Here is a 26,077-nt window from a genome sequence, read left to right as displayed (position 1 = left end):
TATGTGTGATTTTGAGTGATTACTTGATGTGTTGCTGAGGATATAGTGAAAAATTTATTTTGCAGAAATTGCAATATTTTAATCTTTGTAATGTAAGTAATCTTTGTAATCTTTGTAATGTAATTTGTAATCTTTGTAATTTTAATCTTGTAATGTAATCTTTGTAATAGTGGTAAAGATACTAGCCTAGTGGTTAATATTTGGACACACCAGGAGTCACATCCATACAGTTTTGACCTTGAACAAGTTACTCAACCTCTCTGTCTCAGTTCTCTCAAATCTGAATTGAGGAAAAAAGTCCCTCCTCATAATGTTACCTTTACATGTAACGATTCATTTATCACATTTATTACAGTGCCTGGGACATGGCAAATTTCAATAATATTAGTTATTTCTGTAATTATTAGTATCTATTTCTACTGCAGCATGACCCAAACTGGCTCCTTTTGTTATTGTTGTTGTTGAGAGAGAGAAAACTGAATATTTTTAGAGAAGAAATATATTCACATTTTAAAATCAGGAGTTAGTTTCTAGATAATTTTATTGGTATTTCATATGGACATTTTAATGTGGGAAAAATGCTGATGGAATCTATACTTTAATTTATTACTTAGTTCTCAAACTATGACTAATATTGACAGATTGAAAGTTCAAAGAGTGAGAAAAGTTCAAAGCTGTTTCACAGTGTTAAAATTTGAGAAGATAATGGTGCAGAAAATAAAGTACCAAACAGGTAAGTAGGGGGGAAAATTTGTGTGACTTCACACAAGCCACTTATTTTTAAAATTGATTTATGCAGTATGAATTGGAATCCCTTTTCCCCAAATTCCAGTTTTTCAGAATTTAGGTTGTCATTTGAGACACTTACTTTGACTGTTAAAGAAGCAAAGGGTATATTAAGAACTTCACTTGACCAGATTTTAGTTCATGTGTGAACTAAAAAGAGTATTATTCCATTTTTCATGAAAAACATAGCTTTACAGTCTTTATTTAAAAAAAAAACAACGGTATTGTGGGGTCCATTGTAAAGGTATTTCCAAAGAATATGACTGTCTTGTAAAAACCGTCTATAATTCTGTATTCATGTGAGGCTAGGTTAAGGTGTGAGTGGAGAAACTAAGGAAGGAAGGTAAACTGGTAAATTTTGTAACTTTGATACAGTATGAGGTTGAGCCCTTTTCAGTCATTCTGAGGAGTGCTGTGAGGATTTTGGTGACTTCTAAATCATTTAGCTCTTTTTGTAACTTTATGGAGGAAACCTACCACATGTTCCAGCAGTATTATAGATAAAAATTTTTTGAGTAGAGTGTTTTTTTTAAGTTCATTGTTTCTTTTTTCTTTTTTTTAAAATTGTGGTAACTTACATAAAACATGAAATTTGCTATTTAAACATTTTTAAGTGTACAGTTAATTGACATTGATGACTTTTACAATATTGTGCTATCACTATCATCTATTACCTAAATTTTTTTCATCACCCTAAACACAAAGTCTGTACCCATTAAGCAATAATTCTCCACTAACCTTCCCCCCAGCTCCTGTTAACTTCTAATCTAGTTCCTGTCTCTATGAATTTGCTTCTTCTAGATATTTCATGTAAGTGGAATCATACAATATTTGTCCTGTTATGCCTGGGTTGTTTCACTTACCATAATGTTTTCAGGGCTCATCCATGCTCTAGTGTGTATCAGAACGTCATTCTTTTTTATGGCTAAATAATGTTCTTTTGTATGGATATACCATATTTTATCTATTTACCTGTCAGTGGGCACTTCAGTTGCTTCCACCTTCAGGTATTCTGAAAATGCTGCAATGAATATGAACATTGGTATACAAGTAACTGTTTGAGTCCCTGCTTTCAGTTCTTTGGGGTATGTTACCTAGGAGAGGAATTGCTGGGTCAAATAGTAATATTCTAAGTTAACATTCAGAGGAACCATCAAACTGTTTCCCTCAGTGACTGTACCATTTTACATTCTCACCAGCAATACATGAGAGTTCCATTTTTTCACATCTTCAACAGCAACAGTTATTTTCCATTTTTAAAAATAATATCCATCCTAGTGAGTGTGAAGTGGTATCTGGCAGTTCTAAAAAAACAATTTTTTTTAACCCTTCTCCCTTGATGACCACCCAATTCAGTCATCAGTAATAAGAAAATTGTAGCATTTGTAATGTATAGGTTCTTAAAGAAAATGTCTAGTAACCACGAATGAAATAGCAACAAACTATGATTTGGCTCCCTTTAGCTTTTATTTTCCTATTCCCATCTTCTGTTCCTTTGTATATGTGATGTAACTGTCTTTACATTATGGCTTGATGTTTGTTTGCATGCAGCTGAACTGATTAATCCAACTGGGTAGAACGAAGATATTTAAATCAGCAAGGAAGTAAGTACTTTTTTGACTATAGTTCTTTTAAATGGAAGGAAAATGCACATTTTTCTCAATTCCTTTGAGAAAAAGGCTGGGACCTTTTCTTAGGGGTTCATTTGGCTGCCAGTGGATTATACTCAGAGAAAAGGTCAGCTTTAGTCTCATTAATTCCATGAATCGATCGATTTATGTTTCCCTTACTTCTCAGGTTATTTATTTATTTATTTTCCAGAGTCATCATACAGCTCTTCAATTCACATGACCTTCCTGTTAGATTGGTGGTGGTTAGATGCAACAATGGCATCTTGGTCTGCTAACTTCAATTTCAGTGTACTTTTCTTTCACAACCTAAATTTTTGTTAAGCTGAATTCTTAACTAAATTGCGCAGGGGCCCAAGCAAACGTAACAAGGATAATTGTAGCAGCTCTTTTTAAAATGACAATAAAATGGGAAAATCTGACTCTACATTATAGGGAAATGGATAAACTATAGGGATTATTCATGCAACCGAATACTACACCGTGGTAAAAATGAATGAACTAGAGCCATACTTACCAATGTGGATGCATCTCAAGTACATAATGTTGAGTGAAAAAAGCAAGTCGCCAAAGGATATATGTACAGTATGATGAATTTGTGAATAATTTGAAAACAATAGAATGGTAGACATTGTTTGTCGATATATATATGTATCTACTGAAAATACCTCGATGTATAGAGCATACATGAGAGTGGAACACATCAACTTTAGAAATAGTGGCTAAATTGGGAGAGGGAGGGAGGGTTTGGGTGAGTCACCTTCATCTCTATGTGTAACTTTTTCTTTTTCCTTCTATGTTTAAGAAAGCTGATGCAAATTTGAAAAATGTTAATATTTATTAAAACTAGGTGATAGGTGCTTAGATTTGTTGATTAAAAGAAAAACTCATTTATTGCATTCACAAAATAGTTTGTGAAGCTAGCACTTTAAAACTTTGATTTATAGTCGGGGCTCACTTCCAATAATGTACTTCAAAATTTTTTTTTACTTTGTAACCTCAAACTAGTAGACTCTGGAAAAATAAGGCTTCTCCCTGCAATAAGAAAGGAATGTGCTAGTGTGGCTCCACTTGTGTATTTAAAGCTTTTCTTAGGAGAGGAGAAAGACCGTTTTTGCTTTGCTGTTTGCCTGTGTTCCTGGGAAAATGTTTTCCTTAAGAAACTAGGAATGGCCCTTCCTAAAAGATTGTAGGGGAATTTAAATTCTACAAACTCTTGGGAAATGGAATACTGATCATGAACTTTTAAAGTATAGTGGAATAAATTGTATCATAATGATCTGAAAGTTATTTGGACATAGAGTATATCAGACGCAAAATTACCATAGGTTTCATGTGGTCATTAACACTTAATTTTTAAAGTTTGACTGGTAACATTCTATTACAATGTAGTAAGCCCGATTTTATACTGTGAATGCAGGTGTTTTGTTATTAGTCAAAGAAAATAATTATCTTTCTGCAGGTATTAATAAGTAAATGTGATGACAGCTTGTTTGTTAAATGGTTGAGTAATGAATAGTATGTTTAATAGCTGATGGCTAATATAACCTTAGTATTTAAACTTGTGAGTTAAAAAACAGTATTTCAGTAATTTAGGCCAACATTATATCTTTCAATACAGAGAAGTTTGTTAATGGCACCAAAGAGGCTTTTATTCACTTAAATAATCACTGCCTTGAAATAGTCTGTTGAATGAGTAATTAAGAAAGCTGTTTTCCTATTTGAAGATTCATGGGTTCCTCTGAAATAATTTGCTAGATAGTTGGAAATAAAGTTACGGGAGGGCTGAAAAACAGCAAACGTGAACGCACCCTGTCTTCACAAGAATATGTTCATGAATTACGATTGGTATTTCAGATGAGAAACTTCTGAACTGCCTAGAATCCCTGAGAGTTTTGTTAACCAGCAATCCTGTCAGCACCCTACAGTAGAACCTACTAGCTCTTAAATTCTCCTGATATTACTGTTGAATGGTTGACAGATTGAATGAGTGAATAAATGAATCTTTAAGAAGTGACTAGAGAAGAACTTGTGGCTTTCAGGAAAAGAGGAGGAAAAACATTAGTAAAAATGCACTTTCAAAAAGTTGGCATGAAAAGCTTGGGATTGCACGTGGGGCTTTAAAAATATTGCACAGCGACTACAAGCACACCACAAATAGTTATGGTATCTGGCAAGAACCTGGCAGGTCCTGATTGGCTGGAGGCAGCTGCCTTCTGGGAGCTGATTGGCTCCACGGCTAGCCTGAGGTGTATGTGTCGTTAAGATCCAAACATTCTGTTATAACCTCTGTTGAGTTCTGAGCCGGTCTGTGGAATCCACTGACAGGAGCCAAACAATACCTCCTCATCCGCCTGAGCTGTCATTACGACAGATATGAGTGGGTTTGGGAGCTTTGGCAGCAACTGTGCTGTGGGTGGAGTCAGCGGAGGCAACAACCAACCCTCAAAGAAGCGCGGCTCCTGCTGCTACGGCCTGAAGGTCCAAGGCTCGGATCCAGGACATTATACCTTGTGTAAACCAGCTGCTCACCTCCACTATGGTGGACAATGTGTTCAAGATTAGGTGAATTGCGATTTCCCAGGTCTCTATCGTAGGGATAATCAGACAGGCAGAGTGGACTCCACACAATGTTCTTTACAAAATAGATAATATGACCTCGAGGCCTGTCAAGGTCCGGCAGTGGGGTGGCAGAGATAAAGCAAAGCAGGGGCTGACTCTCTTTCCAGTTGGAGTCTATGCCAAAGTGTTTGGTATCCTCAAATGTTCTGCTGAAACAAAGAACCTTGAAGTATTGAAGATCCGGGTCCTGGAGGACATGAACGAGTTCACCACACATATTCTGGAAACGGTCAATGCACACATGATACTGGATAAAGCCCACCAAGCGGCCATTGGGGAGAGTGCTCCTGTCTTCCCACCAGGAATGGATGATGCTAGAGATTATGGCGAATACCGCCTCAGCTTCATTCGGAAAGAAGTGCTGCGTTTGATTCACGAGTGCCCTCGACCTGAAGGAAAGAGCCTTTGAGAACTCCAGACTGAGCTTCGCAGCCTGAGTATCAGGGCCATCAAGCAAGCAATTGATTACCTGACCGTCGAAGGCCATATCTATTCCACTGTGGATGCAGAGCATTTTAAATCCTCTGACTGAGGCAGCTAAAACATTTTTTTCCCCCCAGAAGACCCTTGCCTCCAGCTGTAATTTTGACCTGTTGACTTTTAGGAAGTAGGATTTTTCAACAAAAGTTCTCAACTGGCATCCTTTTGACACTCTCTGCTTTCCAACTGTTTTTGAACTTTTCTGTTTTTCTAACTGTATTTGAAGTCCAGGGGGAGATGGTGATGGATAAATTGACTGGAATTTTTGTAGTAATTACCAGCATGTTAGTGAAAACGTTCCAGGATGGATGAATTTGGGGAAGAAAAGGTACAGAAAGTTGAAAATTATTACATAATTACATGGGAGCTGCTTTTTCCCAAAATATCTATATATTAAGAGAAAATAGATGCACTCAGGGAGACAGCTAAGAGACAAAAAGAAAAACAAGTTTATTTTGTTTTACTTGACTTAGTTCATGCATGTTTGGATTTAGTCTGTTACAGTCATGTTGTCTCTTGCTAAAAACAGTAATTGATTAATTTAAATGTGCTAAAGATTGTAATGAATTCAAATGTGCTAGAGTAATTGGTTATTCAGCTGTTCAGTTCAAGGGTTTATTGAGTGATTTGCTCTTATCACCATAGGTGTATGTGATTGTTTTGTTTTATTTAGGACATATTTATTTTTAAATAAGTACTTCATTTTTGGCAAGGTAATCTTTCAATATATTTTCTTAATATATGATATTCAATGATTATTTGAAATACAGTGTGATGTTTGCATTAAATTAAAACTTATTGTAGTGCCAATGTACACGGATGCTAAACTTTTTGGAAGTTTGATGTTTTGGTGTATTATCTATACTACTGAATGCTCCGTTTTGTATATTACAAGGTATTGTTCTTATAGGTTAGCAAACAAAAACAGTCATTATAGATTATTAAACTTAGTAAGTTTAACAGAAATTGATTTGAAAGTTGTATTAAAATACTTTTGTAAAATCAAAAAAAAAAAAAAAAAGGCATTCATTCCTAATCAAGAGTACATGTTTCTATCACATTCAATGTAAGTGAAACTTGAATCTCCAGAGGAATATTTTGGCATGTTCAGTTATGTGGTCCATAACTACCTTAGGTGCTAGGTGTTATTAATATAATAAGCAAGCATACTTTGACCTATGTTTCTGTAATATTGCCTTTTTAATGTTTGGCCACTTTAATGAACGAATGGTAGCAAAATATTAAAGAACAAATAATTTGTATCAGGAATTATACCATACCACATAATAACAGGCATAAATTGTTGATTACCTGGGAATTTGAAATTCACTTGTTAGTTTATAGTATCCATAAGACTCTTTCAGGGGAATTTTAGTAATCCTGAAAAATGCCTTCTTAAAATGTGCATTGGGTCCCAAACTAAGGTAACTGGGCATTTATTGCACCATGTTTATATCCTCCTCCCCCCACTATAGGTAATATTCCTTTTAGAGGATTTCCGCAGTCAGGAAGAGTGAGGTTTTGTAGGTTCAAGAATGAAATTAGCAGGCCATCGAAAGAGAGACTAGGAAGACTTCATTGTTCTCATTATATCGCAGATTATGTCCTTGCACTAAGGAGAAAGTGTTCTTCCCTAACAAATGTCTGACATTTGTGAAATGATATGAAATGAAAGTGTTTTCATGGCTAGGAAATAGCTTTAGTAAATTTACATATAAGAGTTTTCTATTATGAGAAGACACTTTTACATCTGATATTGACTTTTATAACAGGCACTAAAAATCATCTACATTATTTGAAAGTTCAAGGATTAGAATTTACAATCAAGGGCTATGTCTTTCACTTAAGTACTCAAATTTAGCCAACTTGTACTGAGTTATTACTATGGTTACAAGAGTATACCAGTGAATAAGTCATGGTTTCTGATCTCCAGGAGTTTATAATATATTTTGAATCAGTGTCTTTAAAAAACCCGTTATCCCATTGGTAACAACATTATAAATAATAGTAGCTTTCTAGGCCAGCTGACTGAACGTATTCAATGCATTAATCTATTGAATTCCTGAACTCTGGGTTTAGGTTTAAGGGGCTAGTCAGTTCCCATAGTGGTATCAGGCAATGCCTCTTGTGCAGCAATTAGGGCTAAGAGGGCTGGAGTTTGAAGTGGCCTTAAACTTCCATAGCGGTTCGGTTGTCAGGGCTTCGGTGCAAGGTGAGTTTTCAGTTTTCCATAATGGTTGGTGAAGGCTTCAGTGGAAGAGTACCCAGGAAGTAGCAGGTGTAGGTGTACAGATATGCAAGTCATTGTTTGAGTCAGAGGCTGCCTTAATCAGTGTGTAAACTTACTCACTGAGCCTCTAAAAGCAAATATTTATTAGGCATTTACTAAGTGTCAAGTACCATACTATCTTAAGTTGTTTTTTATGTATGCATCTTTCTGTCCTAACATCTAGTCATTCTAATCATCAATTTTGACTACAATTAGTTATGTATAACTACAGTAATTACATTATATTATTATTTTACTGTTTGTAATCAATTTACCTATTTTAAACCAGTAAGTGAGACAGGAGAACAGGACTAGGAGGGCCAGTATCCTTGATCTTCACATTCCTCTCCAGCTACTGCTTCATTTCTTTCTTTGCCATTTCAACACAATTTTTCAAAGAGAATCATCTATACAAGCTATATGTTGACATCCTCACCTTCAATTTACATTCTGTCTACTCAAATCTTGTTTTACTCGTCTACTATGCTATTGAAACTGCAGTGCTCAGGCTCAGCTATGATATCCTTGTTGGGAAATGCAGTAGACCCTTTCCACTTCTCATCTCATGAGACTCCAGCTGCCTTGACCCAGTTGACCAGTCCCTCCTTTTTGTGACACTCTGCTTTGCTTCCATGTGCCCACACCATCCTAATGTTTCTCCTACCTCTTGGGCCACTTCTCACCTCACTCTTCTTTCTTTGTTTCTCATCCCATCTAACCTTTAGGTGGAGGAGTTCCTTACAGCTTGACCCTGTGCCGTCCTTTCCTTTCTCTTTACATGTGCTCCTGTGGTATTATCCATTTTCTGTTTTTCAGATATTATCCATGTCTTCCCAAGTTTATGTCAATAGCTGAGACTATTTTTCTGAATTTCATATTCCTATTCAGTTGCTCACCTGAGATATACTCTTGGATTTCTCACAGGCATCTTGAATTTAACATAAAAATATATTATCTTACCAGAATCTTATCTTTTGCTTCTGAATTTTATCTTCCTCACTCTTCCCCATTTTAGTAAATTGTACCGCCAGCATCTGGAAATCATTTTTATTATCTCCTTCTCCTTTCCCCCCACCTGTATCTAATACGTCACCAAGTCCTAGCTGTAATGCTCCCAAAATATCTCTCATTTATTCATCTCTTCTCCACCAAATTGGCAGCCTTGGATGAAATTAAAGAGCCCAGGTCTCCTTCCTCCACCCAGAAGAGGAGCCAAGTAATTATTTGCAGGCAGGGTATTCCTTGCACTCGGTATGAGTATGTCCACAATAAAATTGAATTAAAACTTTTGAAACAAATGTAAACCATCACTATTAGAATTAATTAAAGCACCCACAGAATGCCTTGCTGTAAGCAATGCAACTTTTTGGTGTACTCTCCAAGATTAAGTCATTGTTAAAAGTACATGAAAGAAACTGAAGTAAGAGAATAGTTGAAACAATTTGCCACAAACTTAGTGGCTTAAAATAACACAAATCTGAAAACAGTTTCCCAGGTTAGAAGTCTGGCATGAGTCCCACTGGGCCAAAATCAAGGTGTCAGGAGGGCTGTGTTCTTTTCCGGAAGCTCTAGGAGAGAATCCATTTCTTTGCTATTTCCAACTTCTAGAGGTTACTCACATTCCTTGGCTCATGATCCCCTGCTTCCATCTTCAAAGCCAGAAACATCGCATCTCTCTGATTCTCACCTCCTTTATTCTCTCTTTCTGCCTCTCTTTTCTACTTGTAAGGACTCGTGATTACATTGGGCCCACCTGGATAACCAGGATACTATCCCTTCTTAAGGTCAGTTGATTAGCAATCTTAATTCCCAGTTTCTTGGGATGAGGATGTTGACATCTTTGAGGGTCCATTATTCTGCCTATCATAAATAGTAAGTTAAAATAGTAAGTTAAAAAAAAAGTTGCAAAAGTTCCTTAAATTTTAATTCTATTTCTGTTTAAAAGAAGTGTTGGTGATTTAAAAAAATGGAAAAAGGTATAATCCACTTTAAGAAAACTCGATATTAAAAAGCCTGACACTAAAAGAAAATAAACATTGACTTCCTTATTCACTTTACCAAGTCAACTTTTTTTTTTTTTTTTAACTATCATGCAATAGGACAAAATTTGGTTTTGTCCTCCAGAGTTGTGTACTTTCATGTCCTCCAGAGTTCTCTGGCTTCTGCTGGGTATTGTTTAGCTTTAATCAAGGGTGCAGTAACTCTCTGATCTCTGGTAGACCTGCACAGATTAGAGCTGGTTTCAAAACTGCTCTGTACCATGATCTGTACCTTTTATTAAAAGTTAATTATTGTCACGCACAAAGTGTAGTAGCACTTAATTGTATTTGTCAGATTAATAGTATTTATTAAATTTATTCAGATTTATCTTTTGTTTACATAGTACCCTTCATTCAAATTTGAATAACTGGACATCTTTCTATAATAAGCATTAGATAGGAAGTAATTTCCTCTGGATATGCAGATGGAAAACTATAAGAATTTGCACACAACCTGGAGTAAACAGATGGATCTTAAATCTCTCCTGCTGGTATGGGTTCTTTCCAGAGCACAGTGACCATGCCATAGCCTATTGCAGAACAGTCACAAATTTGGCCCCAGTATCTTTATGGTTTACATAAATCAGAAGACCTCATTGGCATTATTTTCATGTGTTTTGCTGTCTTTAAAAATTTGAGTTTGAAATGCATTGACCATTTCTGTCTGCTTATTTATTTTTCCATCTCTTAACTTTGTTAAACATTAGGTTTCTAAACTGATAGGTCAGGATATTTGTATATAATTTTCATACAGCTCTTTTCTATTAAATGGTAGATTTTAAAAATTATTTTTAAGCTCAAACTTTTCTTCCAGCCTTTTTGTAGTATGAGGCATTTTGGCCTTGGATTGAAGTTGATTTGAGGAATATACTGTAAGTTCCAATAAATGGAAAACTTTCTATTTTAATAATGTAATTTTTTGTGCATTACTGAAAAGTGTAAATTAAACTTGAATCTGGGATGTTATTGAAGAGATTTTAGAAATTGTTAGCTAACTAGTATTTAAGTGTTCATGTGTTCCTGAAGCATTTAAAAAGTAACCTTAATGTGCATATAGTGCATACTTACAATGAGTTTTCGGATTGAACTCCCTTCTTTATAAAACCAAACCAAAAAAATCTGTTGCCTGACAAAGCACAGCTTAATTGTAGGTAGTGTGTTCTTCCTTTGACATTACATTTGACTGTCAACAAATAATTTCTGTGGTTGACTGCCAACAAGCTCAGTGGGTAGGCTCAGTCTAGATGTTTGACTTTGGCAGGCTGGGTATGAAATTCTTCCAATAGTTTCTCTGCATACTTATTGCCCAGTGAATGTGCACTTGTTAGAGGGCTGACACACCCTCCCTGCCTTTTTAGGCTGGGAGACAAAATAGCAAAGTATTCTTTCACTGCTCTTTGTGCTTTCCTTGTGATTTACCACTTAGATCCTGGCATACCTTTCACAAAGAGGGAATGATTTGGTGATGGAGTACCACCACTGACCGATGGACTCAAAGAAGAGAAGGTAAAACCATTTTTTTTTCATCTCCTATTCTTCTAGGAAAACGTAATTCCATAGCTGTGCGGTTTTTCATCAGTTTAGTTTTCTTGTCAGTGATTGTTAAGTAGGGAAGGACATTTATAGTTGATTGGGAGAGAGAAAGATACTAAAATAAAGCTTATTAGTGATAAGCCTTGTTGCTAGTTTCTTATGAGTCACAGAATATATTTCATCATTTTAAAGCTCTCATAGGCTTTATTTCTCACAATTAATTTCACGGTTTCAGAAGTGGTTTACTAATTATAATCATGTAATTAGAAAACTACTCATGGAAGATATTTAAAAAGAGGGTCAAAATTGTGGTTTCTCCCATAAAACCATGGCTATGTCCAATTACAATTTAAAAGAATATTATTTAGCAAAAGTAGAGCAAGTCCTAGGAATTATAAAATAAAGAAAACCATGAAGGTTGCAGTGCCTCATTCAAGTATTGGCATCAGTGTTCTAGAAAAAAGAAAATGAAGAAAAGATACCGTCACTGGGAACATATTGGGAAACTTATGTATCAAAGAAACCTTGATATCTTAATGTGCACTTTTCTCAGAAGGAGAGGCAGTTAAGATATTGCCAGTATTATGCAGCTTTGTGGTTTTCCTTGAACTAAAAGTTGTCGGAAGAGTAGATATCTTGAACTAGAACATGGGTAAAGCATGAGGGATTTTACTGGTACCTGCTATATAGTTGATCCTTAAGTTTTTAAATAACAAATACAAAACTTAAGCTCAGTTTAAAGTGAGATCCCTGATCTTCATATCTTTTTTGTCAAATATTTTTTACCAATTATAAACTAAAATTTAAAAGTAAGTCTTCAACTTAAGGCATGTTGCAAGTTTAATATATAAGCAAGGGATTAATTTATTGAGAATTTAAAATCTTGAAAATTAAGCTAAATCATGAAACTCACAAAACGTAATGTGGGTTTTGTTTGCTTCTTAGAGATAAGTAACTTTTGGGTTTATATTATCCTTGAGCCTTTTATGAATAATTGTTTATCTCTGTTCCTGTGTCACAACCAAAAAAAATCCTTAATTGCAGAAACAAGCTATTTTTCTTGACATTTGTAGTTCACCAGAAGCAGAAGGATCCAAAGAAAGAGGCCTGGTCCATGTCTGGCAGGCAGGATCCTGTTCTGTAACGCCAGAGAGATTGCCAGGCTGGGGAGGAAAGACTGTTCTTCAGACAGCCCTTGGAATGAAACATGGGGTTCTTCTGACTGAAGGTATTGAAAAGAATGGCTCAGAATACTAAGGGGAACTCTAACAAATGCCTGAATAGATAAGATCAAGTAAAACAGTTACTGTATACCAGGGGTTCTTAATGGACTGTGCTAGTGCTTATACCCCTTTTGTATTAAAAATATGCTCTTACTCCCTTTATCAGAAAATCAGATTAGTTCTTAAATTTAAGATATATTATAACTAGAATAAAAGGGAGAATTATAGTTTAAAAATTTTGTAGTAATCGATATATGAAAAATTAACTTTTTACAAAAGTTATTTATTGAGATTCTTGCTGTAGTCTTTGTTCATTAAATGTGTCAGGATAATAATACTATTAGTAGCTAATGGTTGTTAAACAATTATGTATGCCAGGCACTGCATTAAGTGCTCCTTGTGTGTTATCTAACTCATCGAAACTTCACAACCACCTTATCTAATAGCTGCTATTATTATCCCTATTTCACAGGTGAGGAAACTGAAGCTTAGGGAGGTTAAATAATTTTCCCAAACACAGCTGTTAAAGTGTGAGAGTCAGGCTTGGAACCCATATAGTCTGATTTCAAAATCTTTTTAAATCACTTCTATACTGTCTCAGTATGGTTTTTTCAGACATAAATAGCAATTCACAAGAACATGTAATAAAATCTATACCTCTATAACAGATAGAAACATATGCTTTAATTTATAGAGAGAGTTGCCTTTAATCTTGGTGGCAGTTTTAACAATTTGATCTGGACCAGGACTGCCATTGACTTAACTAATTTATAAATTTCTGCATTGTAAGTATTAATTATTAGATAATGCTTTGGTCTTTTCCTTCTAGGAACTAAGGGAAGACAAATTCTAGGAAACAAAGCTTAAATCTGGTCTTGTGGTTTTACGGGGTTAATGTGGATTTCTTTCTAACCTCTTTGGTTACCACTTCACTTTTATTACAGCAATCTATATTATTGTTTTAGGTGAGAATTTGAAAAAGGTCTTGTTTAAAAATTTTTTTTAAAAATTCTATTTTTTAAATTAAATTCAGTTTTATTGAGATATATTCACATACCGTGCAATCATCCATGGTATACAATCAGTTGTTCATAGTAACATCATATAGTTGTGCATTAATCATTCCAATCTATTTTTGAACATTTTCCTTACACCAGCAAGAATAAGAATAAAAGCTAAAAGTGAAAAAGAACATCCAAATCATCCCTCCCGACCCATCCTATTTTTCATTTAGTTTTGTCCCTATTCTTCTACTCATCCATCCATACACTGGATAAACGGAGTGTGATCCACAAGCTTTTCACAATCACACTGTCACCCCTTGTAAGCTATGTTGTTATACAGTCATCTTCAGTAGTCAAGGCTTCTGGGTTGGAGTTTGACAGTTTCAGGTATTTTCTTCTAGCTGTTCCAATACATTAAAACCTAAAAAGATTATCTGTATGTACATAAGAATGTCCACCAGAGTGACCTCTCGACTCCATTTGAAATCTCTCAGCCAGTGAAACTTTATTTCGTTTCATTTCGCATCCCCCTGTTGGTCTAGAAGATGTTCTCAATCCCACAATATCGAGTCCAGATTCATCCGCGGGAGTCATATCCCACGTTGCCAGGGAGATTTACAACCCTGGGTGTCAGATCCCACATAGGGGGGAGGGCAGTGAGTTCACCGGCGAGTTGGCTTGGCTAGAGAGAGGGCCACATCTGAGCAACAAAGAGGTACTCAGGGGGAGACTCTTAGGCACAATTATAAGCAGGTTTAGCCTCTCCTTTGCAGTAACGAGCTTCATAAGGGCAGGCTCCGAGATAGAGTGCTTGACATACCAAACTCAGTCCTCAATGTGAGAACATCAGCAACAATCCAGGTGAGGAAATCCAACACTTCACATCTTCCCCCAGCTCCTCAGGGGGCCTCTGCATATATATATATATATATATTTTTTTTTTTTTTTTTTTCTGTGTTTTCAGATTTTTATTTCTAAGGCTTTGCAGCTGCAGGCCTTATTTCTTTTTTTTTTTTTTTTAATCATTTTATTGAGATAAATTCACATACCACGCAGTCATACAAAACAAATCGTACTTTCGATTGTTTACAGTACCATTACATAGTGGTACATTCATCACCCAAATCAATCCCTGACACCTTCATTAGCACACACACAAAAATAACAAGAATAATAATTAGAGTGAAAAAGAGCAATTGAAGTAAAAAAGAACACTGGGTACCTTTGTCTGTTTGTCTCCTTCCCCTATTTTTCTACTCATCCATCCATAAACTAGACAAAGTGGAGTGTCGTCCTTATGGCTTTCCCAATCCCATTGTCACCCCTCATAAGCTGCATTTTTATACAATTGTCTTCGAGATTCATGGGTTCTGGGTTGTAGTTTGATAGTTTCAGGTATCCACCACCAGCTACCCCAATTCTTTAGAACCTAAAAAGGGTTGTCTAAATTGTGCATAAGAGTGCCCACCAGAGTAACCTCTCAGCTCCTTTTGGAATCTCTCTGCCACTGAAGCTTATTTCATTTCCTTTCACATCCCCCTTTTGGTCAAGAAGATGTTCTCCATCCCACGATGCCAGGTCTACATTCCTCCCCGGGAGTCATATTCCACGTTGCCAGGGAGATTCACTCCCCTGGGTGTCTGATCCCACGTAGGGGGGAGGGCAGTGATTTCACCTTTCAAGTTGGCTTAGCCAGAGAGAGAGGGCCACATCTGAGCAACAAAGAGGCATTCGGGAGGAGGCTCTTAGGCACAACCATAGGGAGGCCTAGCCTTTCCTTTGCAGCAACCGTCTTCCCAAGGGTAAAACCTATGGTAGAGGGCTGAACCCATCAAACCACCAGTCCCCTATGTCTGTGGTCATGTTAGCAACCATCGAGGTGGGGTAGACAAATACCCCTGCATTCTCCACAGGCTCCTCAAGGGGGCACTACATCTTTTTTTCCTTGTTTTTCTTTTTTTTTTTTTTAACTTTCCCTTCTTTTTTAAATCAACTGTATGAAAAAAAAGTTAAAAAGAAAACAAACATACAATAAAAGAACATTTCAAAGAGACCATAACAACGGAGTAAGAAAAAGACAACTAACCTAAGATAACTGCTTAACTTCCAACATGTTCCTACTTTACCCCAAGAAAGTTACCTAATATAGCAACATTTCTGTGAACTTGGTCCTACTATATCCATCAGAAATTAACAGACCATAGTCATTCCTGGGCATCCCCAGAACGTTAAATAGCTTATCTATTCTTCTTGGATTATTGTTCCCCCTTACTTAATTGCTCTCTATTGCTAGTTCCCCTACATTCTACATTAAAAACCATTTGTTTTACATTTTTCAAAGTTCACATTAGTGGTAGCATATAATATTTCTCTTTTTGTGCCTGGCTTATTTCGCTCAGCATTATGTCTTCAAGGTTCATCCATGTTGTCATATGTTTCACGAGATCGTTCCTTCTTACTGCCGGGTAGTATTCCATCGTGTGTATATACCACATTTTATTTATCCACTCATCTGTTGAAGGACATTTGGGTTGTTTCCATCTCTTGGCAATTGTGAATAATGCTGCTATGAACATTGGCGTGCAGATATCTGTTCGTGTCACTGCTTTCCGACCTTCCGGGTATATACCAAGAAGTGCAATCGCCGGATCGAATGGTAACTCTATATCTAGTTTTCTAAGGAACTGCCAGACTGACATCCAGAGTGGCTGAACCATTATACAGTCCCACCAACAGTGAATAAGAGTTCCAATTTCTCCACATCCCCTCCAGCATTTGTAGTTTCCTGTTTGTTTAATGGCAGCCATTCTAACCGGTGTTAGATGGTATCTCATTGTGGTCTTAATTTGCATCTCTCTAATAGCTAGTGAAGCTGAACATTTTTTCATGTGTTTCTTGGCCATTTGTATTTCCTCTTCAGAGAACTGTCTTTTCATATCTTTTGCCCATTTTATAATTGGGCCGACTGTACTACTGTCATTGAGTTGTAGGATTTCTTTATATAATCAGTCTTTTGTCAGATACATGGTTTCCAAAAATTTTTTCCCATTGAGTTGGCTGCCTCTTTACCTTTTTGAGAAATTCCTTTGAGGTGCAGAAACTTCTAAGCTTGAGGAGTTCCCATTTATCTATTTTCTCTTTTGTTGCTTGTGCTTTGGGTGTAAAGTCTAGGAAGTGGCCGCCTAATACAAGGTCTTGAAGATGTTTTCCTACATTATCTTCTAGGAGTTTTATGGTACTTTCTTTTATATTGAGATCTTTGGTCCATTTTGAGTTAATTTTTGTGTAGGGGGTAAGGTAGGGGTCCTCTTTCATTCTTTTGGATATGAATATCCAACTCTCCCAGCCCCATTTGTTGAAAAGACCATTATGACTCAATTCAGTGACTTTGGGGGCCTTCTCAAAGATCAGTCGGCCATAGATCTGAGGGTCTGTCTCCGAATTCTCAATTCGATTCCATTGATCTATATGTCTATCTTTGTGCCAGTACCATGCTGTTTTGGCAACTGTGGCTTTATAATAAGCTTCAAAGTCAGGGAGTGTAAGTCCTCCCACTTCGTTTTTCTTTTTTAGAGTGTCTTTAGCAATTCGAGGCATCTTCCCTTTCCAAATAAATTTGAAAACTAGCTTTTCCAAGTCTGCAAAGTAGGTTGTTGGAATTTTGATTGGGATTGCATTGAATCTGTAGATGAGTTTGGGTAGAATTAACATCTTAATGACATTTAGTCTTCCTATCCATGAACATGGAATATTTTTCCATCTTTTAAGGTCCCCTTCTATTTCTTTTAGTAGAGTTATGTAGTTTTCTTTGTATAGATCTTCTACATCTTTGGTTAAGTTTATTCCTAGGTACTTGATTTTTTTAGTTGCTATTGAAAATGGTATCTTTTTCTTGAGTGTCTTTTCAGTTTGTTCATTTCTAGCATATAGAAACATTACTGACTTATGTGCATTAATCTTGTATCCCGCTACTTTGCTAAATTTGTTTATTAGCTCTAGTAGCTGTATTGTCGATTTCTCAGGGTTTTCCAGATATAAGATCATATCATCTGCAAACAATGACAGTTTTGCTTCTTCTTTTCCAATTTGGATGCCTTTTATTTCTTTGTCTTGCCGGATTGCCCTGGCTAGCACTTCCAGCACAATGTTGAATAACAGTGGTGACAGCGGGCATCCTTGTCTTGTTCCTGATCTTAGAGGGAAGGCTTTCAGTCTCTCACCATTGAGTACTATGCTGGCTGTGGGTTTTTCATATATGCTCTTTATCATGTTGAGGAAGTTTCCTTCAATTCCTACCTTTTGAAGTGTTTTTATCAAAAAGGGATGTTGGATTTTGTCAAATGCTTTTTCAGCATCTATTGAGATGATCAATTGATTTTTCCGTTTTGACTTGTTAATGTGTTGTAATACATTGATTGATTTTCTTATGTTGAACCATCCTTGCATTCCTGGAATGAACCCCACTTGGTCATGGTGTACGATTTTTTTAATGTGTCTTTGGATTCGATTTGCAAGTATTTTGTTGAGGATTTTTGCATCTATATTCATTAGGGAGATTGGCCAGTAGTTTTCCTTTTTTGTAGCATCTTTGCCTGGTTTTGGTATTAGATTGATGTTAGCTTCATAAAATGAGTTAGGTAGTGTTCCATTTTCTTCAATGTTTTGAAAGAGTTTGAGTAAGATTGGTGTCAGTTCTTTCTGGAAACTTTGGTAGAATTCCCCTGTGAAGCCATCTGGCCCTGGGCATTTATTTGTGGGAAGATTTTTGATGACTGATTGGATCTCTTTGCTTGTGATGGGTTGGTTGAGGTCTTCTATTTCTTGTCTGGTCAGTCTAGGTTGTTCATATGTTTCCAGGAAATTGTCCATTTCCTCTACATTATCCAGTTTGTTGCCATACAGTTGTTCATAGTATCCTCTTATAATTTTTTTAATTTCTTCAGGATCTGCAGTTATGTCACCTTTTTCATTCATTATTTTGTTTATATGGGTCTTCTCTCTTTTTGATTTTGTCAGTCTAGCTAGGGGCTTGTCAATCTTGTTGATCTTCTCAAAGAACCAACTTTTGGTGATATTTATCCTCTCTATTGTTTTTTTGTTCTCTATGTCATTTATTTCTGCTTTAATCCTTGTTATTTCTTTTCTTCTACTTGGTTTAGGATTGGTTTGCTGTTCATTTTCTAGCTTCTTCAGTTGATCCATTAGTTCTTTGATTTTGGCTCTTTCTTCCTTTTTAATATATGCGTTTAGTGCTATAAATTTCCCCCTTAGCACTGCTTTTGCTGCATCCCATAGGTTTTGGTATGTTGTGTTCTCATTTTCATTCGTCTCTAAATATTTAGCAATTTCTCTTGCTATTTCTTCGTTAACCCACTGATTGTTTAGGAGTGTGTTGTTTAACCTCCAGGTATTTGTGAATTTTCTAAGTCTCTGATGGTTATTGACTTCTAATTGTATTCCATTGTGGTCAGAGAATGTGCTTTGAATAATTTCAATCTTTTTAAATTTATTGAGGCTTGTTTTATGTCCCAGCATATGATCTATTCTGGAGAAAGTTCCATGAGCACTAGAAAAGTATGTGTATCCTGGTGATTTGGGATGTAATGTCCTGTATATGTCTGTTAAATCTAATTCATTTATCAGATTGTTTAGGTTTTCAATTTCCTTATTGGTCTTCTGTCTGGTTGATCTATCTATAGGAGAGAGCGATGTGTTGAAGTCTCCCACAATTATTGTGGAAACATCAATTGCTTCCTTTAGTTTTGCCAGTGTTTCTCTCATGTATTTTGTGGCACCTTGATTGGGTGCATAGACATTTACGATTGTTATTTCTTCTTGTTGAATTGCCCCTTTTATTAGTATGTAGTGGCCTTCTTTGTCTCTCAAAACATCCCTGCATTTAAAGTCTATTTTATCTGAGATTAATATTGCTACACCTGCTTTCTTTTGGCTGTAGCTTGCATGAAATATTTTTTTCCATCCTTTCACTTTCAATTTCTTTGTGTCCCTGTGTCTAAGATGAGTCTCTTGTATGCAACATATTGATGGTTCATTTTTTTTGATCCATTCTGCGAATCTATATCTTGTAATTGGGGAGTTTAATCCATTTACATTCAACGTTATAACCGTGAAGGCATTTCTTGAATCAGCCATCTTATCCTTTGGTTTATGTTTGTCATATTTTTCCCCTCTTTCTATTAATATCCTTTATTGTACCCATACCGAATCTCTTTAGTACTGAACCTTTCTCCAAGTCTCTCTGTCCTTTCTTTGTTTCTCTGTAGGGCTCCCTTTAGTATCTCCAGTAGGGGAGGTCTCTTGTTAGCAAATTCTCTCAGCATTTGTTTGTCTGTGAAAAATTTAAGCTCTCCCTCAAATTTGAAGGAGAGCTTTGCTGGATAAAGTATTCTTGGCTGGAAATTTTTCTCACTCAGAATTTTAAATATATTGTGCCACTGCTTTCTTGCCTCCATGGTGGCTGCTGAGTAGTCACTACTTAGTCTTATGCTGTTTCCTTTGTATGTGGTGAATTGCTTTTCTCTTGCTGCTTTCAGAACTTGCTCCTTCTCTTCTGTGTTTGACAGTGTGATCAGAATATGTCTCGGAGTGGGTTTATTTGGATTTATTCTATTTGGAGTTCGCTGAGCATTTATGATTTGTGTATTTATGTTGTTTAGAAGATTTGGGAAGTTTTCCCCAACAATTTCTTTGAATACTCTTCCTAGACCTTTACCCTTTTCTTCCCCTTCTGGGACACCAATGAGTCTTCTATTCGGACGTTTCATATTATCTATCATATCCCTGAGGTCCATTTCGATTTTTTCAATTTTTTTCCCCATTCTTTCTTTTATGCTTTCATTTTCCCTTCTGTCATCTTCGAGGTTACTGATTCGTTGTTCAACTTCCTCTAGTCTTGTACTATGAGTGTCCAGAATCTTTTTAATTTGGTCAACAGTTTCTTTAATTTCCATAAGATCATCCATTTTTTTATTTAGTCTTGCAATGTCTTCTTTATGCTCTTCTAGGGTCTTCTTGATCTCCTTTGTATCCCGTACTATGGTCTCATTGTTCATCTTTAGTTCTTTGAGTAGCTGCTCTAGGTGCTGTGTCTCTTCTGGTCTTTTGATTTGGGTGCTTGGGCTTGGGTTATCCATATCGTCTGGTTTTTTCATATGCTTTATAATTTTCTGTTGTTTTTGGCCTCTTGGCATTTGCTGAACTTGATAGGGTTCTTTTAGGATTTGTAGACCAATTGAAGTCCTTATCTCTAATTTAACAGATCTACAGCTTCGTGGAGTACACTTTCTCTAACTAACCAGCAGGTGGCGTCCACGAGCCACCTGTTCTCCACAAGCCAGTTCTCCCCTGCTTAGCCTTTTTGGTGAGTGGGGGAGTGAATCTTGTGGGGTCCAATTGGTGTACCAAGCTTGCGTGTGTAGGTGGTGTTGCCTGCCCTGTATATGGGGCGTGTTTCTGGGCAGTCGGGGGGGGGGGGGGGTGGCTCTAACAATCAAATCTCCCTGGTGATCCTAGAGTTTTAAAGCTGCTGCAATAGTCTAATCCTTCAGTTCAGTCCTGCCACAGTTTGTCTCTGCCACTGACCCTCAAGTCCTTGGTATTGGTGTATGGCTCCTGAGACTTGCAAGTGGGCCCCTCTTCCAGGCTGTGCACCCCGGGTCCTCTGTTGAGGGATGACTGTGCTATGTCACAGGTGAGTGCCGTCCCCCCAGGGCAGTTCTGGGCTGCAGGGCTGTGTAGGGAGGCTCCTAGTCTGCTGAAATGATGGCTGAATGGCGCTTTGTTAATTCACACTGCTCCACCTTCCCAACTCTGGGACAATCAGCTGAGGTTGCAGGGAAGGCTAATGACCACACCCAGTTTTGTGATGTGTGCCTGTTGTCTGGGGCAGGTCTGGGCTATGGGGCTGGTGATGGGCAGGAGTGTTTCCTGTCCACCAGGATGATGGCTGTGAGCAGACACCCCCCTTTTCTTGGGAAGTTGTGGTGTTTAGTGAATTTTCTCAGCCACTGGATTATTGCCTTTTGTCTCAGAGCTCTCTTAGTTCTGCTCTTGTCTTGACCTGCCCAAATTGCAAGTCTTTGAAGCTTTCTGTATTGGGCTTCTTAGAGTAATTGTTTTAGAAAAAGAAAAAAGGATTAAAAAAAAAGGGGCCCTCCTCAGAGATCTAATGGGTTATTGAAATGCTAAGAGACAAAGCAGTTAGGGCCATTAAGGAAAGGTCCACAGGGCAGAGAGATCAGCTTTTCTTCGGGATTTGCATATGAGCCTCAGGGCCTGAGCTCTGCCCTTCCCCTTTCTATGTTCACCAGAACTCCAAAAATCCTCCGCTTTTATATTGGAGTTTTTAGTGTTGTTTTTTTCCTATGCCTGTCTCCTCTCTGCTGGGCTGGCTGCTCTCAGATTCTCTGGTGTCTGGTCTCAGTCTATCTATGGTTGGAGTTTGGATCAGTAGAATGAGTTTTCGATAAGGGCTGCCACTGCAGTTCTCCCTTCTCCTTCCCGGAGCTGACAGCCCCTCCTCCCACGGGACTGAGCCTGGCAGGGAGGGGTGCGGGTCCCCAGGCCACAAAAACTTACAGATTTCGCTGATCTCAGTAGTTCGACGTTTTCATGAGTGTTGTATGAAGTATGCCCAAAGTCAGATTGCTCTGTGGTGTCCAGTCCACGCAGTTCCTGGCTTTCTACCTATTTTCCTGGAGGAGTAACTAAAACATACAGCTCATCAGTCCGCCATCTGGCCCCGCCTCCTGCATATATATTTTTATTCTTTGCCCAAATTATTTTGGGATGTGTCGCTATTTCACACTAACTTATACAAACCTACCAGATCTCACTTCCTATTCAAAGTTCCATGTAATTATGGAGTTTGAACAAATTGACTGTAGAAGTTATACTGTTTAGAAAATATAGATCCTGCACCAAAGAAACATCTTTTCCCTTGATCTCACATGGAAGTTGAAGTTTCAAAACACAGTCAGTTTCGACCTTTTGACCTTTACCCTTTGGCCTAATTTGCCCTGGTCTTAACCAAATCTGCTTCATTCATATCTGTAATTGAAGTCTGGGCTCTTTTTCGGCTTTTTTTTTCCTAACAGTTGCTGTATGCGCTAATATTGACATTCATATCTTCCAGGCTCTAGCTCTGAGTTTCAGGTGTCACACAGATACCCAGCATTCCAGAGACTAATCAGATTATACACAAGGGGATCAGCATCTCAGAGTTTGGAGATAGGAAAAAGACCTTATTTTAAAAATGTGATCTATTTTCAATCCCTGTCCTATGGGCTTCAAGATGTATAGTTCTTAAGCATACAAAGTGGAATTCTGTTGTTGTTGTGTTAGCCCTTCAGTAAGATATCTGGAATTCCTTCATGAACATGATCTCCTTAAAATCTAGAATCGTACATAAAAGACAGGGCAGATGAGGGAAAACTGTAAAACTATATATATATATATGGCGTATCATTGTTCACGTTTAAGCAGTGTCCTGGTTTTAAATGTTAGTTATGAAAAATCTCATCTCACACAAGTGTGTAGTTTGAAATGGTATAAGGACCTCCCATGCTATCTTTTCCAGGTGAGGAAATGGTACTGATTGAACACTAGAAATTTTCAAGCTTCTTTGTCTGTCTTCAGTTTGACCAGTAGCACTAATTCAATGAGAACACTTCATTGATTCACTATTTTTGATGTGCTCCAGGTTAACCAAAAAAAAGTGGTCTAGATATCCATTTCTTTGCAATACTGCTATCTCCAGTAGGATGATATCAATTGAAAAAATTGGTCAGCTGTTTCAGGTGTATTATCATTGGGAAAAAGAAAGTTAAAAGGATCTTAACCAGTGAGCTTATTTTCTCAATATTCTTTATCCAAAGTAGAAATTTCTAATAAATGCATTTATCTTCCCTCTGGCCATTAATGTGTTCCTCCTTACATAGATGTTGTAATGAGTTAATTTAAGTGTATGAATATATCTGCAAATATAATAGGCCAAAGATAAAGTCTACATTTATTTATTTATTTACAGAAAAATCAAGCGGAAAATACAGAGTTCCCACAAATACCCCCTATTATTAGCGCCTTGCATTTATGTGGTACATTTGTTACAACTGATGAAAGAATATTATTATAATTGTACTATTAAGTCTGTATTTTTTTGGATCATCAACTAAATTGCTGCCCTGTGAGAAAAATATGGTGCTTATTTCATTAACTTAAAAAATTGGGTCTCTGTCATAAGAATTCTACCTTTCTTCTGTGTGGAGAAGGGACAGTGGGCTTGGTTCAATTTTTTTCAAAACCCATGGACAAGTCTTTGCTGCATGTGACTTTTTTGGCCAAATAGATCATGTGTATATGTACCTGAGCTCCTGCAATACTGCAGTAAAATTAAGACTTGGCAGTACAGCCAGATACAAACAGGTAATTATCAATTCAAGCCCATAGAATTTACTGCCATAAGCAACTTGCTGGTGTATACCCAATTCACTGGTGCCTGTCATTTTAATTCTTAAGCTAGCCAGTCACTCCAACAGCTTCATTTGTTTTTGCTTTGTTATGTTGCAATAATTTGCGTTTTAAACAAATCTTACATCAGAAAGGCTACCTTGTACACAAGGTTAATAACTGTAACATTAAAAATTTTTACTTATGGTACAAAACATGAAGACAGCCACATCTTAATAACACTGAAGCTTTCTGTATACCCTGGAGATATAAAGTTAATTTCTTAATTTTGTTCAAAATGAGTCTATAATATTTTTATGCAATTGCATAATTTTCCAATGCTCTGACTTGTTCAACAGTAGTGACAGTTGTAGATCTTAACTAATGTGTCTCTTTTGTCTTCTGCTTATTTTAACGTGATCATTATTTTATCCTTGAGTGCTTGAAATTTGCTTCTGTAATAGCCTGTGATGATAGCCATTAGTTGTGGATTGATGCTAGGAGTTTGTAGGATGAGGCTAAAGGAAGAGTAGCCTCCTGCCAATTTGTAGACATTCTTACAAATTGAGAATTTGTGAAGATGAATGAACATGAATATTGCATGCTTGAATCAAATCTCTGCAACTGTGCTTTTGAAAATTAAAAAAATATGTTTTGTTAAATCTAGAGGAGACTAAATGCTGATAAACTTTCAAGTTAATTCACTAACCTCTCCTTTTGTTTTTTTTTTTTAACCTTTAGATGGTGAGGTCTACAGCTTTGGTAACCTGCCCTGGAGAAGTGAACCAGCAGAGACTTGTCCCAGTAGCCCCATTCTAGAAAGTGCCCTGGTCGGGCAATACGTTGTTACTGTGGCAACCGGAAGTTTCCACAATGGAGCAGTGACAGAAAGCGGCATAGTGTACATGTGGGGGGAGAATTCTGCTGGCCAGTGTGCAGTAGCTAATCAGCAGTATGTGCCAGAACCGAATCCTGTCAACATTTCTGATTCTGAGGCCAGTCCTTTGTTAGCAGTCCGGATTTTGCAGTTGGCATGTGGCGAGGAGCATACTCTGGCATTGTCAATAAGCAGAGAAATTTGGGCATGGGGTACCGGTTGTCAATTGGGTCTCATTACCACTACCTTCCCAGTGACAAAGCCACAAAAAATAGAACATCTTGCTGGACGAGTAGTGCTACAAGTTGCCTGTGGTGCATTCCACAGCTTAGCACTTGTGCAGTGCCTCCCTTCTCAGGATCTGAAACCAGTTCCAGAAAGATGCAATCAGTGCAGCCAGCTCTTAATTACTATGACTGACAAAGAAGACCATGTGATTATATCAGACAGTCATTGTTGCCCATTAGGTGTGACACTGTCAGAATCTCAGGCAGAGAACCATGCCAGCACTGCCATCACCCCCTCCACTCTTGAAACCCTTGAGAGTCAGGAAGAAGTATTTGAGAATACTCTTGTAGAAGAAGGTGATCTGTTTGTTGCTACTGAACTGAATGTTGGAAATGTTTGCACCATGGGCAGCGATGACAGTTCCTCCCAGCAAGATGTCATGGGAACAACTGAAATTTCTTCTGCCAGAAATATACCATCATATCCTGACACCCAGGCAGTAAATGAATACTTGCGGAAATTGTCAGATCATTCAATAAGAGAACATGCTGAGAATGGTGAAAAGTCAATACCACCTCAGGTACCTGCTAAATTTTATAATATAAAGGTGTTTTGGGAGTTCAAGATTTGAGCTTTTTGTTAGAAACCTTGAAATGCTTAAGGTGTGGTAACATTTTTTATTTTTTGGGTTTGACTATAATTCTGTTTTATCAGGCAGCCTTAGATAAGGAAAGACCCTGTATCAATTAAAAATCACTCTTTAAGTTCAAGTTCTGGCCCTTTAAGATTTTGAAAGATGTCATGTTGTCTTGTAAGTGTCAAAATCCCATTTTTTTCTACCTAAAACTTTTCCTCATGGCTAAGGTACTGAATTTTGCTGGGTCCCTGAATAATATAATCTAACTATATGCTCAGGAGGAT

General features: G+C 37.1%; 1 protein-coding gene and 1 pseudogene across 1 annotated transcript in view; both read left to right on the top strand.

Annotated features, from left to right (window-relative positions):
* Positions 1-472: 472 nt before the first annotated feature.
* The window catches only part of ALS2 (alsin Rho guanine nucleotide exchange factor ALS2), an 84,036-nt gene continuing 58,431 nt past the window's right edge, over positions 473-26,077 (top strand). The window contains 5 exon segments of the mRNA XM_037849205.1: positions 473-733; positions 2,338-2,390; positions 11,251-11,330; positions 12,431-12,585; positions 24,793-25,736. Of these exon segments, the coding sequence (XP_037705133.1) occupies positions 11,311-11,330; positions 12,431-12,585; positions 24,793-25,736 (1,119 nt within the window). The 5' untranslated portion in view covers positions 473-733; positions 2,338-2,390; positions 11,251-11,310.
* On the top strand, positions 3,180-5,842 carry LOC119544093 (annotated as a pseudogene).

The sequence above is a fragment of the Choloepus didactylus genome, chromosome 9 (assembly GCF_015220235.1).
Source record: "Choloepus didactylus isolate mChoDid1 chromosome 9, mChoDid1.pri, whole genome shotgun sequence".
Lineage (NCBI taxonomy): Eukaryota > Metazoa > Chordata > Mammalia > Pilosa > Megalonychidae > Choloepus > Choloepus didactylus.
Note: the sequence above shows the minus strand (reverse complement) of the source record. Positions and strands in the feature narration are given on the sequence as shown.